The sequence below is a fragment of the Bubalus bubalis genome, chromosome 1, assembly GCF_019923935.1.
Source record: "Bubalus bubalis isolate 160015118507 breed Murrah chromosome 1, NDDB_SH_1, whole genome shotgun sequence".
NCBI lineage: Eukaryota > Metazoa > Chordata > Mammalia > Artiodactyla > Bovidae > Bubalus > Bubalus bubalis.
Window position 1 is genome coordinate 26,338,677 of NC_059157.1, and position 23,573 is coordinate 26,362,249.

The following is a 23,573-nucleotide window of genomic DNA, read 5'->3' on the forward strand; positions in this document are numbered from 1 at the left end:
CTCTTATCATTATACTTTGAAATAATTCTATCAACCCCATTTCATATCTTATCTGTATGTGGGAGCTGAAATTATTTAGCCCAGTGGGCTACTGTAGGGCGTAACTTGAATTGAGATTGATATAGTGTTGATATTGAACCTAGGAGTTACGTGTTTTTGAAACATATTTACTGCCTGTGTGTAAGATACACATGTTATCCAGGTGTTACCTGTGTATAACTATTTGCAACTGACAGGCTGTTTGGAGGCATCTGAGCTACTGCCATAATTGCTTTTAACAATGCACGTTAATTTGCTTCTTACAAATTGAGTGTCATCATTATTTTGAACTATTAAGAAAATGTTTGATTAGATTCATCCACTTACGTCTGTGAATAAAGAAAACTACAACAGTTCTGACATCTCCAACAGCACCTGGGTATCAACTGCTCCCTAACTGCCTGCTAATGTGAGATGCAGTTTAAGTCTGGATTCATAAAGCTAGAAGAAACCTTGGGGGGAAACTGGGTTTATTTATTTATTTATTTATTTATTTTTGAAACTGGGTTTAAACCCTTACCTGACCAAGGCAGGTCAGAGGGGGCAGAAAGGGCGCACCACTGGGTGATCAAGAGCCGGAGTCAGGCCTCCAGGTTTCCATCCAGAGCTCTGTGATGCTGCTTTCCCCTTTTCTCAGGTCGTGGCACACAGAGAAAATGACATTGTTTTAAGACACGCTGAGGTAAACTGCAGGGGACATGGGACTTCATGAAAAATTCATGACAGTTTCTAAAAATTATGAAATGTGTTAATTACAGCGGATCTTTAAAAATCAAATCCTGTTTTTAACACACAACCTCTTGTAATTCTCCTTGCTTCATCACTGCAGTTTGGTGGAAGCACCTCCTGTGTCGGAGAAGCTGCCTTTGGACACCTACACTCTAGATTGATAACCACTGAATTATAATGAGTCATGTAAGACTGTGATCACTTAGTCATAAGTTCAATAACCCACTTATATAACCCTATAATGTTAATTAAAATATACTCAGCTTGGATTTCTCCATAGCCACCACCCTCAAACCAACACTTACATATACACTGAATCAGCGTACATGACTGCTGACTGATATGTCTTCCAGACTACTGAATGTCATGAAGACAGCTGACATTACTCAGAAATGAAGTGGCTACAGTCTTGCCCAGCTGGCATACATTTCAAAATTGATTATGAAAATATGAAAGGTTAACAAGTTCTATTAGCACTTATAAATAGATTGATTTCTGTAAAACATTTTTAGTAATTTACATTTAAAAATATACATACTGAGCACAAGGACCAACTAAAAAAATGTATTCAATAATACTTACGAAGAGTTAAGTAATGGTTCATCTCCTATTTTCCATTTGTCTTTGACCTGTTTATTTACTATTGATTCACAGAACCTGGGACTGTTTTTGAAATTTAATAACTTTCTGGGGTTAGTTGGAGGCTAGTTATGAAAAAGGAAACACCTCAATTCTGAGTATAAAAGCTGCCTTGCTTGCATACTGGTTACTTCCAAGAACACCAAAAGGTACTACTTGTGCATGCTAAGTCTCTTCGGTTGTGTCTGACTCTTTGTGACCCTATGGACCATAACCTGCCAGGGTCCTCTGTCCATGGGATTCTCCAGGCAGGAATACTGGAATGGGTTGCCATGCCCTCCTTCAGGGGACCTACCCGACCCAGTGATTGAACCCGCATCTCAATGTCTCCTGCATTGGCAGATGGGTTCTTTACGACTAGTGCCACCTTCTATTCAGAATCAATGTGATGTTCATGAAGAGAAACATACCGCTGAACGCCTGTCTCATCCCCATCCCATTAAAATTAGTGAAATACACAGCTGTCACAGCAGAGACAATGGTGTATTGACTTTAATAGCAGTTAGAGCCAGGAGGAAAAGACAAAAATATACCACAAATACATAGATAGAAGTGAAAAACTGAGTAATGGGGGCTATTTAACTTACTCACATAGAGGTACAGGATTCAGTGCTGAGAGAATCTTGGCTTTATTCCCTGCAGGGTCCCACCACATTTTTAGTTGCCTATCCCTGCCTCCAAATGTCAGACCAAAATGAATCACAGTAAACTCTGGATGACTGCTGTACTTCACTGAAAGAAGTTATGTGTTACACAGCAATCACCTACATTATGGCAAAAACAGCCTGTGACCTATAAACATACTCAGCAGGACAAGCTCACGCCTCAAAGAGAAACTGCCCTGAGTCTCTGGAAGGAGATCAGACGCCACTCCACTCAGCCCCACGTGAGCTCCGGTCCCGACATCATAGAGGGCTCGTCCTGTAGGCCAGGTGTGTGCTCACCACCCTATGCAGGGGTCTGGGCAGTCCCGCAGGTACGTCTCAAATTGACCTTTGGTAACATCTATCAAGACTGTGTACACCGTCAGCTGAAAGAAAAGTCAACTTTTACTTTAAGGATGTTTTCAGTTCTAAGATGACCCTACTTGTATTAGCATTTTTTATGGAACTGCTTATGAAGTTTCTTAACATTAAATTTGTTGTTGTCCAATCGCTGAGTTGTGTCTGAAATCTTGGCAACCCCATGGACTGCAGCACGCCAGGCTTCCCATCGTGGATTATATATATGTGTGTAAAGACACAAAAGATCCACATAATATAGTCAGTAATGAAAACAACTGACTTCAATAGAACCATTACCACGCTATAAACAGGTATGGGAGAGAATGTTCAGTTTTTCACAAGGTCTTAATTCTGTGCCATATACTGCTTCACAATGCTTTAAGGCTCACTTAATGCTCCTCAGTGCATACTTTGCAAAGACCAGTGGTGTACTGTGGAGAATAAAGAGTGTAGCTTTGGCTTTCCTTATCCTGGAAACATTTCTCAAGCAGTGAGGAAAACTAATGCAGACACGCAGGTTAGAAGGTACACACCCAACTCACACAAGAATCTGTAAGTAACCCAACTGTGAACTCAAGCAAAGATGGTGTGGGCAAAATGAGACATTAGGGTCGGTGGGCAGAGGGGAAGTTTCCCTCAGAAGCCAGGTTCTCATGGAGGCACTCTGATCTTGCTGCTGCTACTGCTGCTAAGTTGCTTCAGTCGTGTCTGACTCTGTGCAACCCCATACACGGCAGCCCACCAGGCTCCCCCGTCCCTGGGATTCTCCAGGCAAGAATACTGGAGTGGGTTGCCATTTCCTTCTCCAATGCATGAAAGAGAAAAATGAAAGTGAAGTCGCTCAGTTGTGTCCGACTTAACGACCTCATGGACTGCAGCCTACCAGGCTCCTCTGTCCATGGGATTTTCCAGGCAAGAGTACTGGAGTGGGGTGCCATTGCCTTCTCCGACACTGACCTTAGGGTTTAGCAAAAGGAGGCAAGGAACAAATGGGAAAAATCAGAGGAATCAGAAACATGCAAGAGGGGGGCTATTAGCAAACTGGATGATCAGAAGACTTTTGCATATTTTAGCTAAAAAGTAGGGAAAAGGCTATACTAACGTTTAAGAAAAAAACCTAATCCACTAAGAAAGCTGTCTGAAAATAGACTTCAGACTTCCTTTTGTCTAGTATTAGGTGTTAGTTGCAGCATACAGCATTCAATTCCTCATGGATGGAGAAGTCACTAATAACATGCTAAATTCAATCCAAATGCCATGTAAGTAAAGCTGGAAATAATACTCTGACCAAACTGGATATCAAGCTGCAGTGACCAACTTCTTTGTCACACCCCAAGAGTTATGGTTTTGGTCACACAAAACATTTTAAAAAGCAGCCTTAAGCCGAACATGACTTGGAATTCTAGCTCTGATTGATCCAAGACAAAGGGGAAAGATAAAACACGGGATCAAATTCTTTTCCTAAAATCAAAAAAATAAATATACACACACACACACATATGTACATATATTGAAAAAAAATACCTTGTTGAGGATAGGTTTTGTTGACAAGACATCATATATGGTTGCAAATGAGATATTCTAAAACACAAAAATAGTTATTTTTAGTATATTAAATGCAGATGTTGGCAGCTTTATCCACACAAATGGGTCATTAGACCAAGATGTTCTTCAATCAACCTCCCCTAACCCCCATAAAAGAATTTCCCTCAGGTCACTGTTCAGGTGATGATTCTAATATAGCATGCTTGCTTTCTTTCTCTTCCTTCCCTCTTGGATTCCTGAGATTCAACTCCACAGAGTGGTGTCCACCATTAACAAGGGAAAAGTACAGCGAAATTTTGCTCTTTATGTTAAAAACTCAGTGGAAACTGTCCAGAGACAATGAGTGTTAGGAGGTTTATAAATTCTTAAAGGCCAATGAAAAATGTTAGAATGGAGATAATCTTTAGTAGTCACCATTTCTCTATATGACACTGGGAATGTACCTCTTGGGTTGTCTGGTTCAGACACATCTTCGCAGGTGTTCTGCGATCATCAAGGAAGAAGGGATTTTTCCATCGGTCATAATTTGTTTGTACCACATACCATCTACCGTGCTTGGGGTCGAGTCTAGATACAAAGAGAGAGAGTTCTCCTAGGCTTCACGCCTTAAACCCACACATGTCTGTCTATGCTTTAGTTTCTGCTTGTTTTGCTTGAGCAAATGTACTTACTCATATACATCCAGAGACTGTTTTCTGTCACGTGTAATCACACAACCCTCCCCAGACTGGTTGCCTCCCAGGATAAAGTATGCTGGGGCCAATATCTTGGTTTTGGTCAATATATTCTTGGTTTCTTCATAACTACAAAGAAACATTTAGAACAAAGGAAAAACTATTAGTTGACCTGAAATGGAAATTTTTAGCTGTGGAAACTAAGGGAAAACATCTGAGGAACATGTTTTTCTAAAAAGAATAGTGAACAATGGCTCAGGGAGAAACAGTCCTTCACTCCTCACAGTGAAACAGTGACATCGGTAATGTTCCCTCAAACGTGACGGACAAATGAAATGATCATCATCTACCCTTACAGTCTATATACCTTTCACTCAACAACAGAACTAGGGAAAATAGTATAAATTATTTTATTACTTGAAAATCAGAGCTATCAAAAATGGAAATGGATTTTCAAAGAAGACTACTAAATCGTATGCCCTGGAAATCATTAAGACTAATGCCCATTTATTCTAGGTCATTTGGATGGTAGTACTGGCTAAAGGCAGTTTTGCTACTACCAAATTTCTGTAACAGCACAGAATATAACTTCTAGGTTAACAGGTATTACAATTTAAATGAAGATTTTGTTACACAAAATTATTTTTTGTATGGGTGGGGGATTGTTTGCATACCAAGAAAACTTCATAAATGCCCTTCACAGATACACTGCTGCTGCTGCTAAGTCGCTTCAGCCGTGTCCGACTCTGTGCGACCCCATAGACGGCAGCCCACCAGGCTCCTCCATCCCTGGGATTCTCCAGGCAAGAATACTGGAGTGGGTTGCCATTCCCTTCTCCAATGCATGCATGCATGCTAAGGCGCTTCAGTCGTGTCTGACTCTGTACGACCCTATGGACAGCAGTCCACCAGGCTCCTCTGTCCACAGGATTCTCTAGGCAAGAATACTGGAGTGGGTTGCCATTTTTTCTTGCTATAAACACACACACACACACACACATGCAGAATTCCATGTTAGTGTCAAAGGTTCACCTAAGAAATTCTGAAATAGTTTCTCAATGGAAGATAAAGCTTAGAAGTATTTTAATATTAGTACTTTAAGAGAAACTACTTTAAAAGGTTCATGTACCATGATGCAAAGATAGTTTCAAATCCACAAACTAATCAATTTGATACACCCATTAAACAATGAAGGATAGATGAATGGTTGAAGAAGTTGTGGTACATATATACAATGGAATATTATTCAGCCATAAAAAACAATGAATTTGAGTCAGTTATAGTGAAGTGGATGAACCTAGAGCCTGTTATACAGAATGAAGTAGGTCAGAAAGAGAAAAACAAATACTGTATATTAACACATATATGTGGAATCTAGAAAGATGGCACTGATGAACCCATCTGCAGGGAGGGAAGGGAGACACAGAGAATGAACCTGTGGACACAGTGAGGGGAGGAGAAAGTGGGACATGCAGAAAGTAGCATCGACATATACACACTACCACCTGTAAAGTAGAGGCTGGGGAGAAGCTGCCGGGTCACAGCGAGCCCAGTGTGGTGCTCTCTGATGACTGAGGTGGGTGGAGGAGAGGGAGGTTCAAGAGGGAGATGATATATGTATAATTAAGGCTGAATTGCATTGTCATATGGCAGAAAAAAACACTATAAAGCAATTCCAATTAAAGAAAAAAAAGATAAAAATATGATCTTAACAGATGCATTTGACAAAATTCAACATCTCAAAAAAGTGTGTGCAGAGGGAACATACCTTAACATAATTAAAGGCCATATAAGAGAAGCTCACCATTAACATTATACTCAATAGTGAAAAGTTAAAAGTTTTTCCTCTAAGATTAGGAACAAGACAAACTTGTCCACTCTCACCACTTTTATTCAATATAGTATTGGCAGTATTAGCCAGAATAATCAGGCAAGAAAAAGAAATAAAAGGTATCCAAATCAGAAAGGAAGAAGTGAAATTGTCACTATTTGCAGATGACATAATACTATAATAAAGACTCTCCACAAAAAAAACTTAGGAATAATAAATTCAGTAAAGTTTCAGGACATGAAATCAGTATACAACAATCAGTTGTGGTTCCATACACTAGTAACATGATCAGAAAGAGAAATTAAGAAAATAGTCCCATTTACAATCACATCCAAAAGAATAAAATACATGGGAATAAATTTAACCAAAGAGGTGAAAGACCTGTACACTGAAAACTATAAGACACTGATGAAAGAAGTAGAAGATGCAAAAAACCAAAGATATTCCATGGTCATGGATTGGAAGAATTAATGTTAAAATGTCCATACTACCCCAAAGAAATCTACACAGATTCACTGCAACCTCTCTTAAATTGTAAAGGCATTTTTCACAGAAATAGAACAAACAATCATAAAATCTGTATGGAATAACAAAGGCCATGAATAGCCAAAGCAATCTTGAAAAAGAAGAACATCTATATTTCAAACTGTATTACAAAGCTACAGTAATCAAAACCATGCTGCTGGCATAAAAAAACGTTGATCAGTGAAAGAGAATAAACAGCCCATAATTAATTTATGAAAAAGGAACCAAGAATACACACTGGGGAAAAACAATCTCTTCAAAAGATTGTATTTAGGAAACTGGACAGCTACATGCAAAAGGATGAAACCAAACCACTGTCTCACACCATACACAAAAATAAAAATGCATTAAAGATTTAAACGTAAGACCTGAAATCATAAAACTCTTAAAGAAAAACAGGTAATAACGCTCCTTGACACGATGGCAATAAGTTCTAGATCTGACACCGAGACAAAGGTAACAAAGACAAAAATAAACAAGTAGGACAATGTCAAACTAAAAAACTTGTAAACAACAAATAAAACCTTCAACAAAATGAAAAGGCAACCTACTGAACTGGATAAAATATCTGTAAATCATACATCTGATAAGGATTTAATATCCAAAGTATATATAGAACTGACACAACTCAATAGCAAAAAACAGACAATCTGATTAAAAAATGGACAGAGGGTCTGAACAGACATTTTTCCAACGATGAGATACAGGTGGCTAACAGGTGCATGAGAAGGTGGGAAATGCAAACCAAAGCAAGGATAAGGATCATCTCACACCTGTCAGACTGGCTATTATCCAAAAGACAAGAGATAAGTGTTGGCCAAGACGTGAGAAAAGGGAACCCTGTGGCATTTGGTGGAATGTAAATTGGTGCCGTCACTATGGAACCACCAGTATGGAGGTTCCTCAAAAAACTAAAATTACCACACGACCCAGTAAGAACTTACCACTTCTAAGTAATGATCTGAGGACATGAAAACACTAACTCTAAAAGATATTCGCACCCCCACATTAACTGCAGCATTATTTACAGTAAGCCAAGTTATGGAAACAACCTAAGGAAGGATGAATGGATAAAGAAATTGCAGTATATATACAATAGATTATTATTTAACCATAAAAAAGAATGAAACCTTGCCATTTGTGACAACATGGATGGGCCTTGAGAGCATTTTGCTAAATTAAATAAATAAGACAAATACCATGTGATCACAGTTAGAAGTAGAATTTACAAACAATAAAAAATTTCACAGGTATAGAGAACAAACTGGTGGCTGACAGAGGTGGGGCAGGGCGGTAAGAGGTGGGTAAAATGGGTTAAGGGGGTCAAAAGGTACAAAATTCCAGGTATAAAATAAGTCCTGAGGATGTCATGTACATCATAGTGACTACAGTTAATAATACTGTACTGAATATTTGAAAGTTTCATAGAGAATAAATCTAAAAATTTCTCATCACAAGGAAAAAAATCATAACTGTGTGGTAACAGATGTTAACTAGACTTATTGTGATCATTATGCCATATATACAAATATCTAAACATTTTGTAGTATGCTTCTTATACTAATATGTCAATTATACCTCAAGGAAAAATTTAAAAAATAAAAAATCTGATAATAAAGCAACTAAACAGATTACCTTGTGCTATTTTCTAGAACTGATCTAATGATAAACCCTATCCACTGGGCATCTTTCTTTCCCAAAATCCATTCCATGACACCTGGAAGAGATAAAACACACACAGTGTCACAGGACCTAGAAGAGATTAAACTATTAATCAGAAACCACAGCCTAGCCTTCTTAAAACAGCTATGAAATTCCCATTTCATTTAAGACCTCTCTCAGATCAGATCAGATCAGTCGCTCAGTCGCGTCCGACTCTTTGTGACCCCATGAATTGCAGCACGCCAGGCCTCCCTGTCCATCGCCAACTCCCGGAGTTCACTCAGACTCACGGCCATCGAGTCAGTGATGCCATCCAGCCATCTCATCCTCTGTCGTCCCCTTCTCCTCCTGCTCCCAATCCCTCCCTTCCAATGAGTCAACTCTTCGCATGAGGTGGCCAAAGTACTGGAGTTTCAGCTTTAGCATCATTCCTTCCAAAGAAATCCCAGGGCTGATCTTCAGAATGGACTGGTTGGATCTCCTACTTACCCATAAAACCGCCATCCAAACTGAAGCGTTCATTGAGTGTAACACTAAACAGTCCCTGAAAAGAAAACAAAGCCGTGAGGTCAGAAACCTCCACCATCCTGCTTAAGCCCTCTCACTGTGCTCCTCTGTATACTGTTATATCAGGGCCTAGACTGGGGACTTCAGGGTGTGGGGGGAGAGAAAAAAAAATCAAGGCATGATACTACTTTTTAGAAGTTCAAAGCATGTTTCACATCTAGTGTGTGAGATAAGTAGATGGATGTTATTGGCCACACTTTTCCAACAAGGAAATTGAAGTGCAAGGACTTAATGACTAACTTGCCTGAGGGCCAGAGCCATGGCCAGATTTCAAGGTTTACACTCACAGCCCTAGAGATCCACCATGGGCTTTTCTCCAAAAAAGGCTCAGAAATCTTCGCTTCCTCCTACTCTTCTCTACCTCATGAGCTAAAGGTAACAAGAAATACAATGGGACGACCTGGGGCTGCATATTCTTTTCAGGTTCTCACTTCCTTAGACTCCATCATTCACACAGAGGTACCTGTAAAATCTGGTAATAACAGATTCCTTACTGGTTTGAATCCTGTTAACATGCCCACATAGCCAGCAAAGGTTGTTGCCTTGAAGAGAGTTTTATTGTTCCTCTGGAAGTCCAAATTCACTGTTAAAGGTTTAAGTTCCTCAGTTATGACCCAAGTATCATTATTTATATTCCACCTACAAAAGACAAATTTCAGTGACATTTAATAACAGTGACAATAAGGATGAGTATGAAGACAATGGTCAAGGCATTATGCTGTGCTGTGTGCTGTGCTTAGTCGCGCAGTCGTATCTGACTCTCTGCGACCCCATGAACTGTAGCCCGCCAGGCTCCTCTGTCCAGGGGAATTCTCCAGGCAAGAATACTGGAGTGGGTTGCTATGCCTTCTTCCAGCGGATCTTCTCAATCCAGGGATCGAACCCAGGTCTCCCACACTTCAGGTTGATTCTTTACTATCTGAGCCACCTGGGAAGCCTGGTCAGATATTATAGCAGGTGTTTTATCGACCCAATCCCCAATGATCAATATTCACAAGGATTTTCCAATATAGGTAAGTTTTATCTTCCATTTTCCATAAGATAAAACTGAGGATCAGAGAAGTTAAGTAAGTCCCCTAACATAACACAGCCTATAAATAGCAAATCCCAGATAATATGTAGGTCTCCAATTACAAAGCACTGTCATATTTTTTTTCAGGAAGGTAAAGAAGACACATGAAATAGAATGCTATTCTTGTACTCTCAACTGAATAGGAGCATGCTTAATCTGGTCTCAAAACTAAAGAATCTAGAGTCTTCCTTTCTGGTCACATTCTGGGAATGACTTGGTAACTTTGTCATCAATGTAATACTACCTGCTCTTCTGAGGGACTGAGACATACCACATTGTTTTTTTTTTTTTTTTACTTACCCAAGAAATACTCCAAAATCCAAGTTTCGCCCATGTAGTAAATGACCTAAATTGAAAGCAAGCAGAAGAGACACGTAACAGCAACTATGACAGGACGACTGATTCAAAACGAAAACTGAACACTTAATTTTGGTTAAGTGATATTCCTGACTATTCAATTCAACAGTAAGAATTAAGTAGCACCTAACATCACAAGCCTTAACAAGATAAAAGGCTGTCCCTGTCACACTGGCCACATTCCCCCTCAGTACCTGAGAGCACAGGGCTCCAGGTAAGACTAGAAGATGGGGAAAGATCAGCGGCCATGGTTTCACCGTGACACTGTCCTCCTCAGACAAAGCTATCTCGGCCTCACCTAATGTGACTTACCAACACACTTCCCTTCAGGGACTGTCACCTACAGTTGTACCCAGAGTATAGGTCAAAAAATAACAGTGAATCAGGGTACATCACCCTGGGCCTTGTAGTCTAAGGACTTGTCAGGAAAAATATGGAAAAATGAAGCTGGTCTACACAGGGTCCGTTGGCTGGAAAATGATGGGAGAAACTCTGTTCTGCCCTTGTGAGTACTTAGATCAAATCACAAATAGGGGTATAAGTAGCCTATGAGGGAAAGTAAGAATGTTTTCAGTCCTGAAACAATTTGTGCAAGAGGTCTGCATGCCTAAATTAAACTTTAATAGCCGTTACAGTGACTTTAAAATAAGAACAGTTTTCAATTCACTTTCCAAAAAAAAAAAAATCAAGATCTATAAAACCCTATGCAACATGCACATATATGCATAGCAAGTCTGTATTTTAAAGGTTCTGATTTCATTTATTTCAAGATTTTTCTTCTATTTTGTGCTTTGCACCACCCACCCTCCCCCAGCGCACATTCATTTACCTTCTTTGTCTTCTGTTATTATTGAAGTACAAATGGTAAAAAATTCATAGAAAATATTGAATAAAATAATCTCTCCTATGAGGAAAAAAAGGAAATTTTCTGGTCAATATGCAGAACCATGACATTGTCAGGAAAATTCTTTTTTAAGAAAAGGTGTAACTATCGTCATCATGTGAGTTTTTGCTTGGGCAAACGTTAAGTGTCTGCAGATAATCTGAGTGAGCCTGCATGGCTGGTGGGGTAGGGGTCTCTCCCTCTGTCAAAGGCACTGTGGGAATTCACTGAGGAAAGGATAGCCTTTTTAGTAAACAGTATTGTCAATTGGAAAGAACTTGAACTTTGATCCCTAACCCATACAATATGCATGTTAATTCAAGATACACCATGGGCCTATATGTAAAAACTAAACAAAAGTCATAGAGAAGAAAACACACAAGAATTATGTTTTGGGGGTAGGCAAATATCACTTATGTTAGTCGCTTAGTCATGTCTAACTCTTTGCGACCCAATGGACTAGAGCCCGCCAAACTCCTCTGTCTATGGAATTCTCCAGGCAAGAATACTGGACTGGGTAGCTTATCCCTTCTCCAGGGGATCTTCCCAACCCAGGGATCAAACCCAGGTCTCGCGCATTGCAGGCAGATTCTTTACCAGCTGAGCCACCAGGGAAGCCCAAGAATATTGGAGTGGGTAGCCCATCCCTTCTCCAGCGGATCTTCCCAACCCAGGAAATGAACCAAATGGGGTCTCCTGCATTGCAGGCAGATTCTTTACCAACTGAAACTATGGCTCAGCTGGTAAAGAATCTACCTGCAATGTAGGAGACCCGAGTTCGATTCCTGGGTTGGGAAGATCCCCTGGAGAAGGGAAAGGCTACCCACTCCAGTATTCCAGCCTAGAGAATTTCATGGACTGTGTAGTCCATGGGGTCTCAAAGAGTCGGAAACGACTAAGCGACTTTCACTTTCTTTACCAACTGAGCTATCAGTGAAGCCCTAATTAAACCATAAGGGTGAATATAACACACTCAACAAAATGCCCAAATAAAAGAGAGTGACACTATCACATGGAGAATCAGCAAGTGGAAAAAAGGCTTGTATCAATACTATGCTAACTGTCAATGGTTAAAACCACTTTGAAAAACTGGTTGGCAGAGACTCCAAGACTAAATACTCAGCTAACCTATAACCCAGGTCATATTCCAGAAAAATGAGTGTACATGCCCATCAAAAAACATGAACAAGAATGTTCGTAACTCAAATGTGGAAATGACAAATATCCCAGTCATACAACAGCCTACTGCCTATAATGATATGTGCAAGAAACCAGACAACAGCTCATATTGTTTGGCTCTATTTATACGACGTTTAAGGGGCAAAACTAACCTAAGGTGAAGTCCAAATAGAGGTTACCAAAAGGTTCAGAATTGTGCAGAATGGAGCAGGCTGGATTGCTGTAATTTGTTTCTGTATCTTGTTCTGAGTTGTGATTAAATGCACGTATGCATGGGGAGTCCCGGGTGGTGCAGTGGTAAAGAATCTACCTGCCAATGCAGGAGATATGGGTTTGATCTCTGGGTTAGGAAGCTCCCCTGGAGTAGGAAATGGCAACCCATTCCAGTATTCTTACCTGGAAAATGCCAGGGACAGAGGAGCCTGGCAGGCTACAGTTGGACATGACTGAGACACACACACTCCTTGATTTTAAAAATTCTATTATCTGTATTCCTAAGATCTATGTACTTCACTGTATGCGTTACCATACCCCAATAAAAAATTGGGGGTACTTTATTAAATTTTGTAAAACTGCAGTGAACTTTACCTAAAGGGATTTCAGTTACAGCTGCAATCCCCTTCATTTCCTCCTCGAAAGGGCCAGGGAAGTTGCCAAGCAGACCAGGCTGAAAAACAAATACATTAACAATCATTCAACCTGAACTGTAGCTTTGAGATTTGGTTCTTTTACATATACTCTGTACTAGCCATTGTTGCCACAATAGGTGATCAAAGCTTATTTTTTTTTGCCTAAGGGGTTAAAACCCCTGTGTTTTTAAAAATCGATTAATTAATTTTTGGCTTTGCTGGGTCTTCCTTGCTGCGCTCGGGCTTTTCTCTAGTTGTGGCAAGCAGGGCTACTCTCTAGGTGCCGTGCGAGGGTTTCTCCTTGCAGTGGCTTCTCTTGTTGTGGAGCATGGACTCTAGGTGCGAGGGCTAGAGTAGTAGTTGAAGTAGTAGATGGAGTAGCAGTTGGAGTAGCAGTTGGAGCGGTAGCTGGAGCAGTAGGTGGAGCAGCAGATGGAGCAGCAGACGGAGCAGGAGGTGGAGTAGTAGTTGGAGTAGTTGTGGCCTGCAGGCTTAGCTGCCCCATGGCATGTTCATCCACAAACCATGTCTTTTATAAATACATTAAAGAGCAACTAATTGCTGAAATTTACCATGCTATTTTATGTCTTGTAATATTACCAAGGGCCAGAATTTTAAGTCCCTCTGAGGTTTTAACAGTAGTCTGAAATAAAAGCAAATTTGTCCAAGTTCCTTAGACAACGCTGTCAAATTACACCTTTAAATAAGTATAGAGCCTTTGCCGAAACGTGTGTATATTTGGCTGTGTGTGTCTTTAACATTAATTGTAGGAAATAATATTTCTTACCAACTTTTGATCCACTAACTGTACAATTTTTCCACTTGGCACAAATGCATTTATTATATTCTTCATGGAATTCACTATAACTTTCAGCTGAAAAATAAATTTAAAAATTGATTAGAGACATAAGGAAGTGTTGACATTTAACATTAATCTTGATACAGAAAAGTATTTGAAGACCATTTCAGAAAAGGCTTGTAATTAATGTACATCCATGTTTACTAAATGATTAGCCCTGTTTTGTAAATCACGGTAATCATAATTGTCATTACGTCACACTGATCTGTATACCTAAGATCTGTGCACTTTACTGTATGTATACCATACCCCAATAAAAATTTTCTGAAAGCCCATAATCTGTATTTTAATCAAGAATCACACAATGAATTATAGAAGGTTTTATTTCAACTGTGTGCAATGAATATATATATTAATAAAAAAAACTGAATGCTTTTTAAGTGTTAAAAAAGATTAATTTTGGTGTAACAAAAAAAAGATATAGATTTTTGACTTATCTATATGTAGCTAAATAAAAGAGTACTATTTAAAAACATATGTAAACAAGACATATCTTTAACATGATACACGATTAACTTTAGATGATAATATATGATGTGAGATAAAGAAACAAAGGCAGAGGCTAGTAAAAATCGAGAAGCTACAGAAAAATGACATCCTCTTTTCTCTACTATCATTTATTATAAATGGCAGAGAACCATGGAAAGCAGATTCTTAAAATATGTGGTACAAAGTATCATGATGTGTTCTTTTAAATACAATTACATTCAGTCAAGTCAGAAATAAAAGATTTAAGAATCACACCATACCGCTGGTGCTTTGACCACCATCAATTCATGCCATCTTTTGTACGGTGGTAAATCGAGATTTATGGTGTACCGTGGAACTGGACCCCTGTAACTGCAATGAGAGGTGTATCATCTTCAAATGTTTAAAAGCAGTTTCCTCATGATGGTTAGATAGTTACATCATTATAGGTATGTTAGAGACATATTCTTAATAACAACAGAGAAGTTGGTACTCAAACCAAAATTTGCAAAAAAGCTCCTTTTCCACTCAGCACTTCTGTCCTGGGTCATTTATTCAATGCCATTTTAGAAATCCTAAAATGGAATTACAGCATTATAGAAAGGTTAACGCATAATGGTGATAGGTAAAATAATCAATTTTGGCTCAATAGCTGTATGTAACCTGAGTATCACTGCTAGAAAATATATACCTTTTTTTTCCATCCTAAATCTCTACGAAGATTTAGTCTAGGCTCTGGGGACTTCTCCATTTGGTTTCCCAGTCTCAGAATTCCCTCTTAGATAGTCTCAACACTGTTGTCAAATCATTGACTCTAGAGCTGGCTTCAGTAAGGTCACTTTTAAGCCCCCAGAATGGCAACATAGTATATGAGCTTCCCACCACTGACTTCAAGAACCTTCACTACTGACTCAGCCATGCTACTCTTCCTACTATGCTGCTGCCGCCAAGTTCCTTCAGTCGTGTCCGACTCTGTGCAGCCCATAGACGGCAGCCCACCAGGCTCCACATGCCTGGGATTCTCCAGGCAAGAACACTGGAGTGGGTTGCCATTTCCTTCTCCAATGCATGAAAGTGAAAAGTGAAAGTCAGCCCACCAGGCTCCTCCGTCCATGGGATTTTCCAGGCTTCCTACTATACGTCCTCTCTTCTCCGTTTTTTTTTTTTTTTGCTATGCTGTAGGAACTAAAAAGCCTCTTGATGAAAGTGAAAGAGAAGAGTGAAAAAGTTGGCTTAAAGCTCAACATTCAGAAAACGAAGATCATGGCATCCAGTCCCACCACTTCACGGGAAATAGATGGGGAAACAGTGGACATAGTGTCAGACTTTATTTTTCTGGGCTCCAAAATCACTGCAGATGGTGATTGAAGCCATGAAATTAAAAGACGCTTACTCCTTGGAAGGAAAGTTATGACCAACCTAGATAGCATATTCAAAAGCAGAGACATTACTTGGCCAACAAAGGTTCGTCTAGTCAAGACTATTGTTTTTCCTGTGGTAATGTATGGATGTAAGAGTTGGACTGTGAAGAAGGCTGAGCGCTGAAGAATTGATGCTTTTGAACTGTGGTGTTGGAGAAGACTCTTGAGAGTCCCTTGGACTGCAAGGAGATCCAACCTCCATTCTGAAGGAGATCAGCCCTGGGATTTCTTTGGAAGGAATGATGCTAAAGCTGAAACTCCAGTACTTTGGCCACCTCATGCGAAGAGCTGACTCACTGGAAAAGACTCTGATGCTGGGAGGGATTGGGGGCAGGAGGAGAAGGGGATGACAGAGGATGAGATGGCTGGATGGCATCACTGACTCGACGGACGTTGAGTCTGAGTGAACTCTGGGAGTTGGCGATGGACAGAGAGGCCTGGCGTGCTGCGATTCATGGGGTCGCAACGAGTCAGACACAACTGAGCGACTAAACTGAACTGAACTGAACTGATGGCATATGGGATCTTAATTCCCCAACAAGGGATCAAACCCAGACTCCTTGCATGAAAGCACAGGGTCTTACCACTGGACCACCAGGGAAGCCCCCATATTCTCTCTCCTCATTCTTCTTAGTAAGTCCAAGCCAAGTCACTGTTCGATCATATTCATTCCCCTAAGTCCTACTCTTCAATTTACACATAGCCATTTCTACTATGAGGATAGTAGCAACATTCACTACTGATCAGTGGAGCCAGGGCTGAAATCCTGATGGATGAACTCTGCTACTATTCTCTGTTGCCACGGAAACATTATCTTCTGGCACCTGTTACTGAATTGAAAGAGCCTCTTAAGGGTGTGCCATTCAGTGACTGATAAGCTTAAATCTGCCTAAAAATAGCCAGCATTTGCTCCTTTATTGTCCTGCTCCAGAGAAGCAAAAGGTGCACTCTGGTGGGTGCTACAATGTTACCAGGCTCTTAAATATACAGACATAAATCCAGACTGATTTCTATAGTGGGGGTGGGTTAAGAGGGGATGTGTTAGTTCCTACAAGTCACAGTATCGGGGTCCTATTTATACTTCTGTAGTCATGAAGAAGAAGAATTTTTTGGTTAAAGCTGTATGCATTCTGTCTTCCTTTCTCTGCAGCAGACTACTTTCAGTGCAAGGGAAGAGTAGGGAGAAACGGTGACCACCGTTCCTGACACCTCTTCCTTCTTTTTCACATTCTGTACCCCCTGGGGGTGGTGAGCCATTCTTAGATCTTTCCCTATTTAGCCACATAGGATTTGAAAAGGCCAAAACCCTAAACTAAAAACATTAATGTTCAACACACTAAAACATGATATTGGCCCTTCCTATGTTTTCCAATCCTGTTTTGGCCTCAATAGTTTTGATTATCATGGGCAGGGTTTATTTTTGTGAATGTTTCACGTGAGATCCCACACTCTCTTGTTTTGGCATGATAGGGTGGTTTATACTCAGGCATCACAGAAAATCACAGGTGACCTCTGCATTTGTCAGCATGAGAAAAATACTTAGGGGGAAATAGAAGAATTTAGTGGAGAATGCTAATCCTTTTTTTCTCCCCCTGATTTTGATGGGCTCGAAATGGGACATTTCATCATGGGGTATTTTCACATTTGTTCAGTCTTAGCCAAATGCATACCACACAAACCTGAGGGAAACAAAATCATCTCAGAATAGAAGACATGACTTAAGGTTTTATTCAGTGTCGTTACTTCTATGAGATCATACTTAACATGGAGAGAAATCTCCAGGAAGGTCAGAGTGAATCCTGCTCGTCTGATGTTTACTCACGTGGGCCCTGAAGGAGGATAGGTTGATTTTCTGCAGTCTTCAGTCCACTAAAAAAACAAAGACAAAAGTTTCAGAAGAACAGAGTAGGCAATCTACAAAGACAGCTGGTGAAGACAAAATCAAGTATGATTTGTCATTTTAGACCATTTCAATGCCTCTTAAAAGTCTTTTTCTCCCATGAAAACTTCAAAATCTCAAACTTGTGAGTTTTCAGTCTCTTCAATTTACTAATTTGGCTTTTCAACTGCAAATACATTGAGTTAAGAGGAAATACAAGAATATAGATTGAGACTTCCTTGGTGGTACAGTATTTAAGACTCTGTGCTTCCAATGCCGGGGGTGCGGGTTCAGTCCTTTGTAGGGGAACTAAAATCCCACATAAATGGATGTAGAGCTGAGTCACTCTGCTACATCTGAAACTAACACAGCATTGTAAATCAACCATATTTCAATGTTTAAAAAATTAAAAAAAAAATGTAGATGGAGGGAGTTCCCTGGAGGCCTAGTGGTTAGGATTTTGGGCTTTCAGTGCTGTGGCCCAGGTTTAATCCCTGGTGGGGAAACTGAGATCTCAAACGCCCCATGGCGCAGTCAAAGGAAGAAGAAACTGTAAAAAAATGTTTATGACAACTAGGTTGATTTATCACTTGCCAGGATCTGATATACTTATGAGCTAACTCTACTGCAAGAAATCTGCATCCTAAACCAGACTTTCAGGGCACAGGGCCGGGCCCCTTCATACTCTGGCCCTTCATCACCCCAGCCTCCGTGTACAGCCACATGCAACAACACGCTGTGCTCTCTCCCTGTTCATGCCTGTGCAAGCACCCGCTTTGCCTTCTGCCTACAAGGCCCACTCTCCACCTTGTAAACTTTTGGCTTCAACTTCTAAGATCCAGCTCAGATGTCTTTTTGGTGACGTCTTCATCTACTTGCCCTGGGAGAATAGCCACCCTCTCCTCTCTGCTCCCACAGCCACGTACACATCTCCCCTGCTACCCTTCTGATGTGCACTGTACTCCTCTGTGCGTCTCTTCACGACCAGACTGTGTTCTTGAGGAGTGTGCAGAGCTCCTGCGCGGAGGCTACCGCTGAGGTAATGAAGGAACAGGACTGTTTTTAGGGAAAACGGTTTAGTCTTAGCAGCAAAACCGAAACGGTTCTCAGTACAAAATGACCTCTCCTTTGGGAGAACGGAAGGACGCCTGCGGCCTCCGTAAGTGGTGCAAACTTCTTGTCTTGAAGTTTTATTGGTCTCCCGCGTAAACCAAGCTACTCAGCCTCTTTTCTCCACTGAATTTTCCTACTGAGCTATCCTTATTCTATTACTCTTTATATCTTTAATTAATATCTAATTGAAGCTATTGTATCCTGACCCTCGCCGACGCCATCCCTGCTTCGAATACCCTGGATCAGCCGGGGCTGGACCCCGGCAGCTCAGTTACGTCTCCCTCTTTGCAATCCCAGGGACTGTAGCTCTACAGGCTCCTCCGTCCATGGAATCTCCAGGCAAGAATACTGGGGTGGGCTGCCAGCCCTTCTCCAGGGGATCTTCTAGACCCAAGGATCAAACCTGGGTCTCCCCCATTGCAGGCTGATGCTTCACCGTCCCACCCCTCTAGGTTGTCAGAGAGCCCAGGTTTGAGTTCCCTGAGTCATACAGCAAATTCTCACCGGCTACTTTATGTATGTTAGTGTGTATGTGTCCATGCTACTCTCTCCATTCGTCCCACCCTCTCCTTTTTACTCACATCTGCCATGTCTGTAAGTCTGTTCTCTATGTCAGCATCTCCACCACTGCCCTGCAAATAGGCTCATAGTACCGTCTTTCCAGATTCCTTATACATGTGTTAACATATGATATTTGATTTTCTCTCTCTGACTTCCTTCACTCTATATAACAGGTTCTGGGTTAACCCACCTCATTAGCACTAACTCAAGTGTGCTTCTTTTTATGGCTGAGTAATATTTCACTGTATATATGCACTGCAGCTTCTTTATCCATTCATCTGTCAATGGACATCTAGGTTGCTTCCATGTCCTAGCTATTGTAAACAGTGCTGCAATGAACACTGGGGTACATGTGTCTTTTTCTATTATGGTTTTCTCAGGCTATAAGCCTGGTACTGGGATTGTTGCATCATATGGTAGTTTTATTTCTAGTTTTTAAAGGAATCTCCATACTGTCTTCCATGGTGGCTGCATCAATTTCCATCCCAACAAAAGTATAAGACAGTTCCCTTTTCTCCATACCCTCTCCAGCATTAATCATTTGCAGAATTTTTTATGATGGCAATTCTGACTGTTGTGAAGTGATATTTCATTGTAGTTTTGATTTGTATTTCTCTAATAATGAGTGAATTTTGATTTGCATTTCTCTAATGGTTTTTCTAGTAGTCATGTATGGATGTGACAGTTGGACCATAATTAGTGATGCTGAGCATCTTTTCATGTGTTTATTAGCCATCTGTATGTCTTCTTTGGAGACATGTCTGTTTAGGTCTTTTGCCCACCTTTGGATTGGGTTGTTTGTTTTTCTGTTATTGAGATGCATAAGCTGCTTGTATATTATGGAAGTTAATCCTTTGTCAGTTGTTTCATTTGCTACTATTTTCTCCATTCTGAGAGTTGTCTTTTCACCTTGTTTATAGTTTCCTTTGCTGTGCAAAAGCTTTTAAGTTTAATTAGGTCCCACTTGTTTATTTTTTTTATTTCCATTATTCTAGGCGGTGGGTCATAGACGATCTCGCTGTGATTTATGTCATACAGCGTTCTGCTTATGTTTTCCTCTACCATTATCTCTTAATAGAATCAAAGAATAACTCAAGAAGAGCTTAAAATACACCATATTCTGAAAAGCCTCAAAAAACAGAACAAATCCACAGATGTTCCAAATCCAATGATTTCTGTTTTGGCTTGTAGTTCCCACTATCATATTTATCAAAAGCAGCTCTGAGATATGTTTTGTAAATATGTGGCAACAGTTTATCATAGAATGATTCAAAATGAAAACCTGCTTATTCCTGTCAAAAGATGAGTCACTGAAGTTCCCCAAATCCTCTCAGCCAGTGGCTCCCAGATTTTCCAGATCAGTTAAGAAACTGAGAGGGGCCAAGCACAGGGGAGTCCCAATTTTTTCTCCAAAGTGAAAATATTAAAACAAACAAAAAAAATTCACACACATAAAAGAAAGAACATTTTAACAAAAATTGAACACCTGCAATCAGAATAAAAGCTAACATTCTAATTTAATAAGTTTATGGCCTATTTTTTCTCATTTCATTAAAGATTTGTGAAAGCAGCTTCCCAAACTGACACCAGAGGCTGGACCAGACTTTGATAACCACTGTTTGAGATAAAAACTACTAAGTTCGTGGAGCATGTGTGCATGCTCAAACATGTCCAACTCTTTGTGACACCCCACCGACTGTAGCCTGCCAGGCTCCTCTGTCCATGGGATTTTCCAGGCAAGAATACTGGCTGCTGCTGCTGCTAAGTCACACAGTCGACTCTGTGTGACCCCAAAGATGGCAGCCACCAGGCTCCCCCGTCCCTGGGATTCTCCAGGCAAGAACACTGGAGTGGGTTGCCATTTCCTTCTCCAATGCATGAAAGTGAAAAGTGAAAGTGAAATTGCTCAGTCACACAGGCAAGAACACTGGAGTGGGTTGCCATTTCCTTCTCCAGGGGATCTTCCCAACCCAGAGATCAAATCCACATCTCCTGCATTGGCAGGTGAATTCTTCACTAGTGAGCCACCTGGGAAGCCCAGATTCACAGAGGGGCTATTTATTTTCTTGTTCTAAAAATACCTTTTTTTTAAAAAGTAATTTTGCTTAAGTACTGAGAAAGGAAATAAAAAGCATTCGCTGACATTTGAGAGTGTTCTGAGGTCCACACCTAGACCTCTCAGTATTAGCACTTGCTGATTTGACACTCAAAAGCCAGGCCATTTCTGTTCTCCTGTTAGACATAATCGACCTCACAATACCTACCTCAGCGAAGGTCAATCTGAGGCACGACAAAATCATACAAAGCAAGCTCACTTCGTGACTCTAAGTTCAGACAAAAAAAACAAAGGTACCTTGCAACTCACAAACACGAAAGACCCTCTTCTACTGCTAAACAAATGACGTTCTTCACTCATAGAGTCGCCTCACTTTCTAAAAGCATCTATCTAGAGCAAAGCCCTGATTTCTTAGACCTGACCCTGAAACACACTAAATCCAAATTATAAAACAGGTTTCTCCTAACGCCCTTTTTCTGAGAGGCCCCCGAGTTGCCCATGAGGAGCATTCTCATTCACCGCGGAGTAATAAAACCAAGGTTTTTCAACTATAGGTGTGTTTCCTGGGGTCTTTGGCTGAAAGCATTGACAGTATCAAAGTATAAGATTCTTTTAAAATTCTCATAATCCCCACCATTTTACAGCAAATTAATTCCCTACCCACATTAAAGCAGACTAATCTTATTTTTCCTTATATCCTTCCAACCCATGCCCACTGTGTATTTTTCTCTTACGGAAATCACTGTGCATACCATTTTGTTTTCTGCTTTTACTTGCTTTATCTTGTGTCACTTTTGAATGGCTGAATACTACGTCACTATGATTTTATTCTTAAAGCACTTCTCCGTAGAGAAATAAAAGAATAAAGGAGGCGAATGCACACCTTGCTTGCAATATCAATATCCTACTTAAGCCGTCAAGAGCAGCCTTATCTAGTCAGTCTTAAGTCACATGCACCCAAGTTCCTATTTATCTGATCTCTCGACAAAGAAAAATGCAGTCTTAGGGTTTTCTGAGAAGAGAATTATGCAACAGCACCAGACTCGGTGTCCAGAGGCTTGAGTTGTCATGCACCCGAAAACAACAGTGTGACCTCTGGCTAGTCACCGACTCACTCGGCGACTACTTCCTCCCTTGCAAAGAATGAAACTGGTCCCACATTTGCTCTTTCAGTTATCAAGTCTGTGTTCCTGCTACTTCCCTGAGGGGGAAAGAGCCACAGGTCTGGTGGTCACTTGACTCGGGTTGGCCTGGACTACTCCCATCGCCCTAACCCGGGATGCCTCGTCTTTTCCCAGGGCTCTTCAGATCCGCAGTTACTACCTCTCCTTCAGCACCTCGTCACAAGGCAGAGAAAGCCAAAGTCCTCAAGCAGCTCGTAACTTAATTAGGTACACAGATCAACTGGAACTCTTCCTCCAGTAGTTCTACAGGCGCGTGGAAAAAGTGCATTCAGTCAAATGTGAGGGTGTGCAAACACAGCCGCCAGTCTGCAGAGATGATTTCCCCTTCAAGTTTCTTTGCTCCAGCTTGTACCGAGTCGACCAGGGGTGAGGCTCGCCAGCCAGCTCTGCACCCACACCTCTGCTTAGAGAAACACGGATGCCTGTAAAGATGCTGCCAGTGGTCGATCAAGCCCCGTGTGCCCCGCACCTGCACGTCCCCCCCGCCCCCCCACGCTCCGGCGCGCCCCTCTCCTCCTCCTCGGCTCCAGCTCACCCACCGGTGGCACCTGCTGCGCCACCAAGCAGGTGACGATCCCGCTCAGCAAGATGAAGGTTAGACGACTCCAGCCTAACATCCTTCCAGCCACCAACATGCTGCAAAGGACTCCTGTGGAGGCCGCTCGAGGTACCTCCTGAGCGCCGAGCAGGCCACGCC

General features: G+C 41.0%; 1 protein-coding gene across 2 annotated transcripts; it reads right to left on the reverse strand.

Moving 5' to 3' along the window:
* Positions 1 to 1,881: 1,881 nt before the first annotated feature.
* ASAH1 (N-acylsphingosine amidohydrolase 1) lies at positions 1,882 to 23,573 on the reverse strand. Of its 2 annotated transcripts, XM_006080144.4 has the most exons (15): positions 23,416 to 23,560; positions 23,016 to 23,276; positions 17,906 to 17,952; positions 14,944 to 15,034; positions 14,123 to 14,209; positions 13,295 to 13,373; positions 11,474 to 11,548; positions 10,588 to 10,633; positions 9,710 to 9,854; positions 9,138 to 9,192; positions 8,622 to 8,703; positions 4,628 to 4,759; positions 4,400 to 4,523; positions 3,936 to 3,992; positions 1,882 to 2,437 (listed from the first exon to the last, which is right to left on the reverse strand). In XM_006080144.4, the coding sequence occupies exons 4-15, from the start codon at positions 14,962 to 14,964 to the stop codon at positions 2,348 to 2,350; spliced, it is 993 nt and encodes a 330-aa protein (XP_006080206.1). In that variant the 5' UTR covers positions 14,965 to 15,034; positions 17,906 to 17,952; positions 23,016 to 23,276; positions 23,416 to 23,560; the 3' UTR covers positions 1,882 to 2,347. The 2 variants fall into 2 exon arrangements, with proteins under 2 accessions (XP_006080206.1, XP_006080205.1); XM_006080143.4 differs by lacking the exon at positions 23,016 to 23,276 and having other exon boundaries at positions 23,416 to 23,573.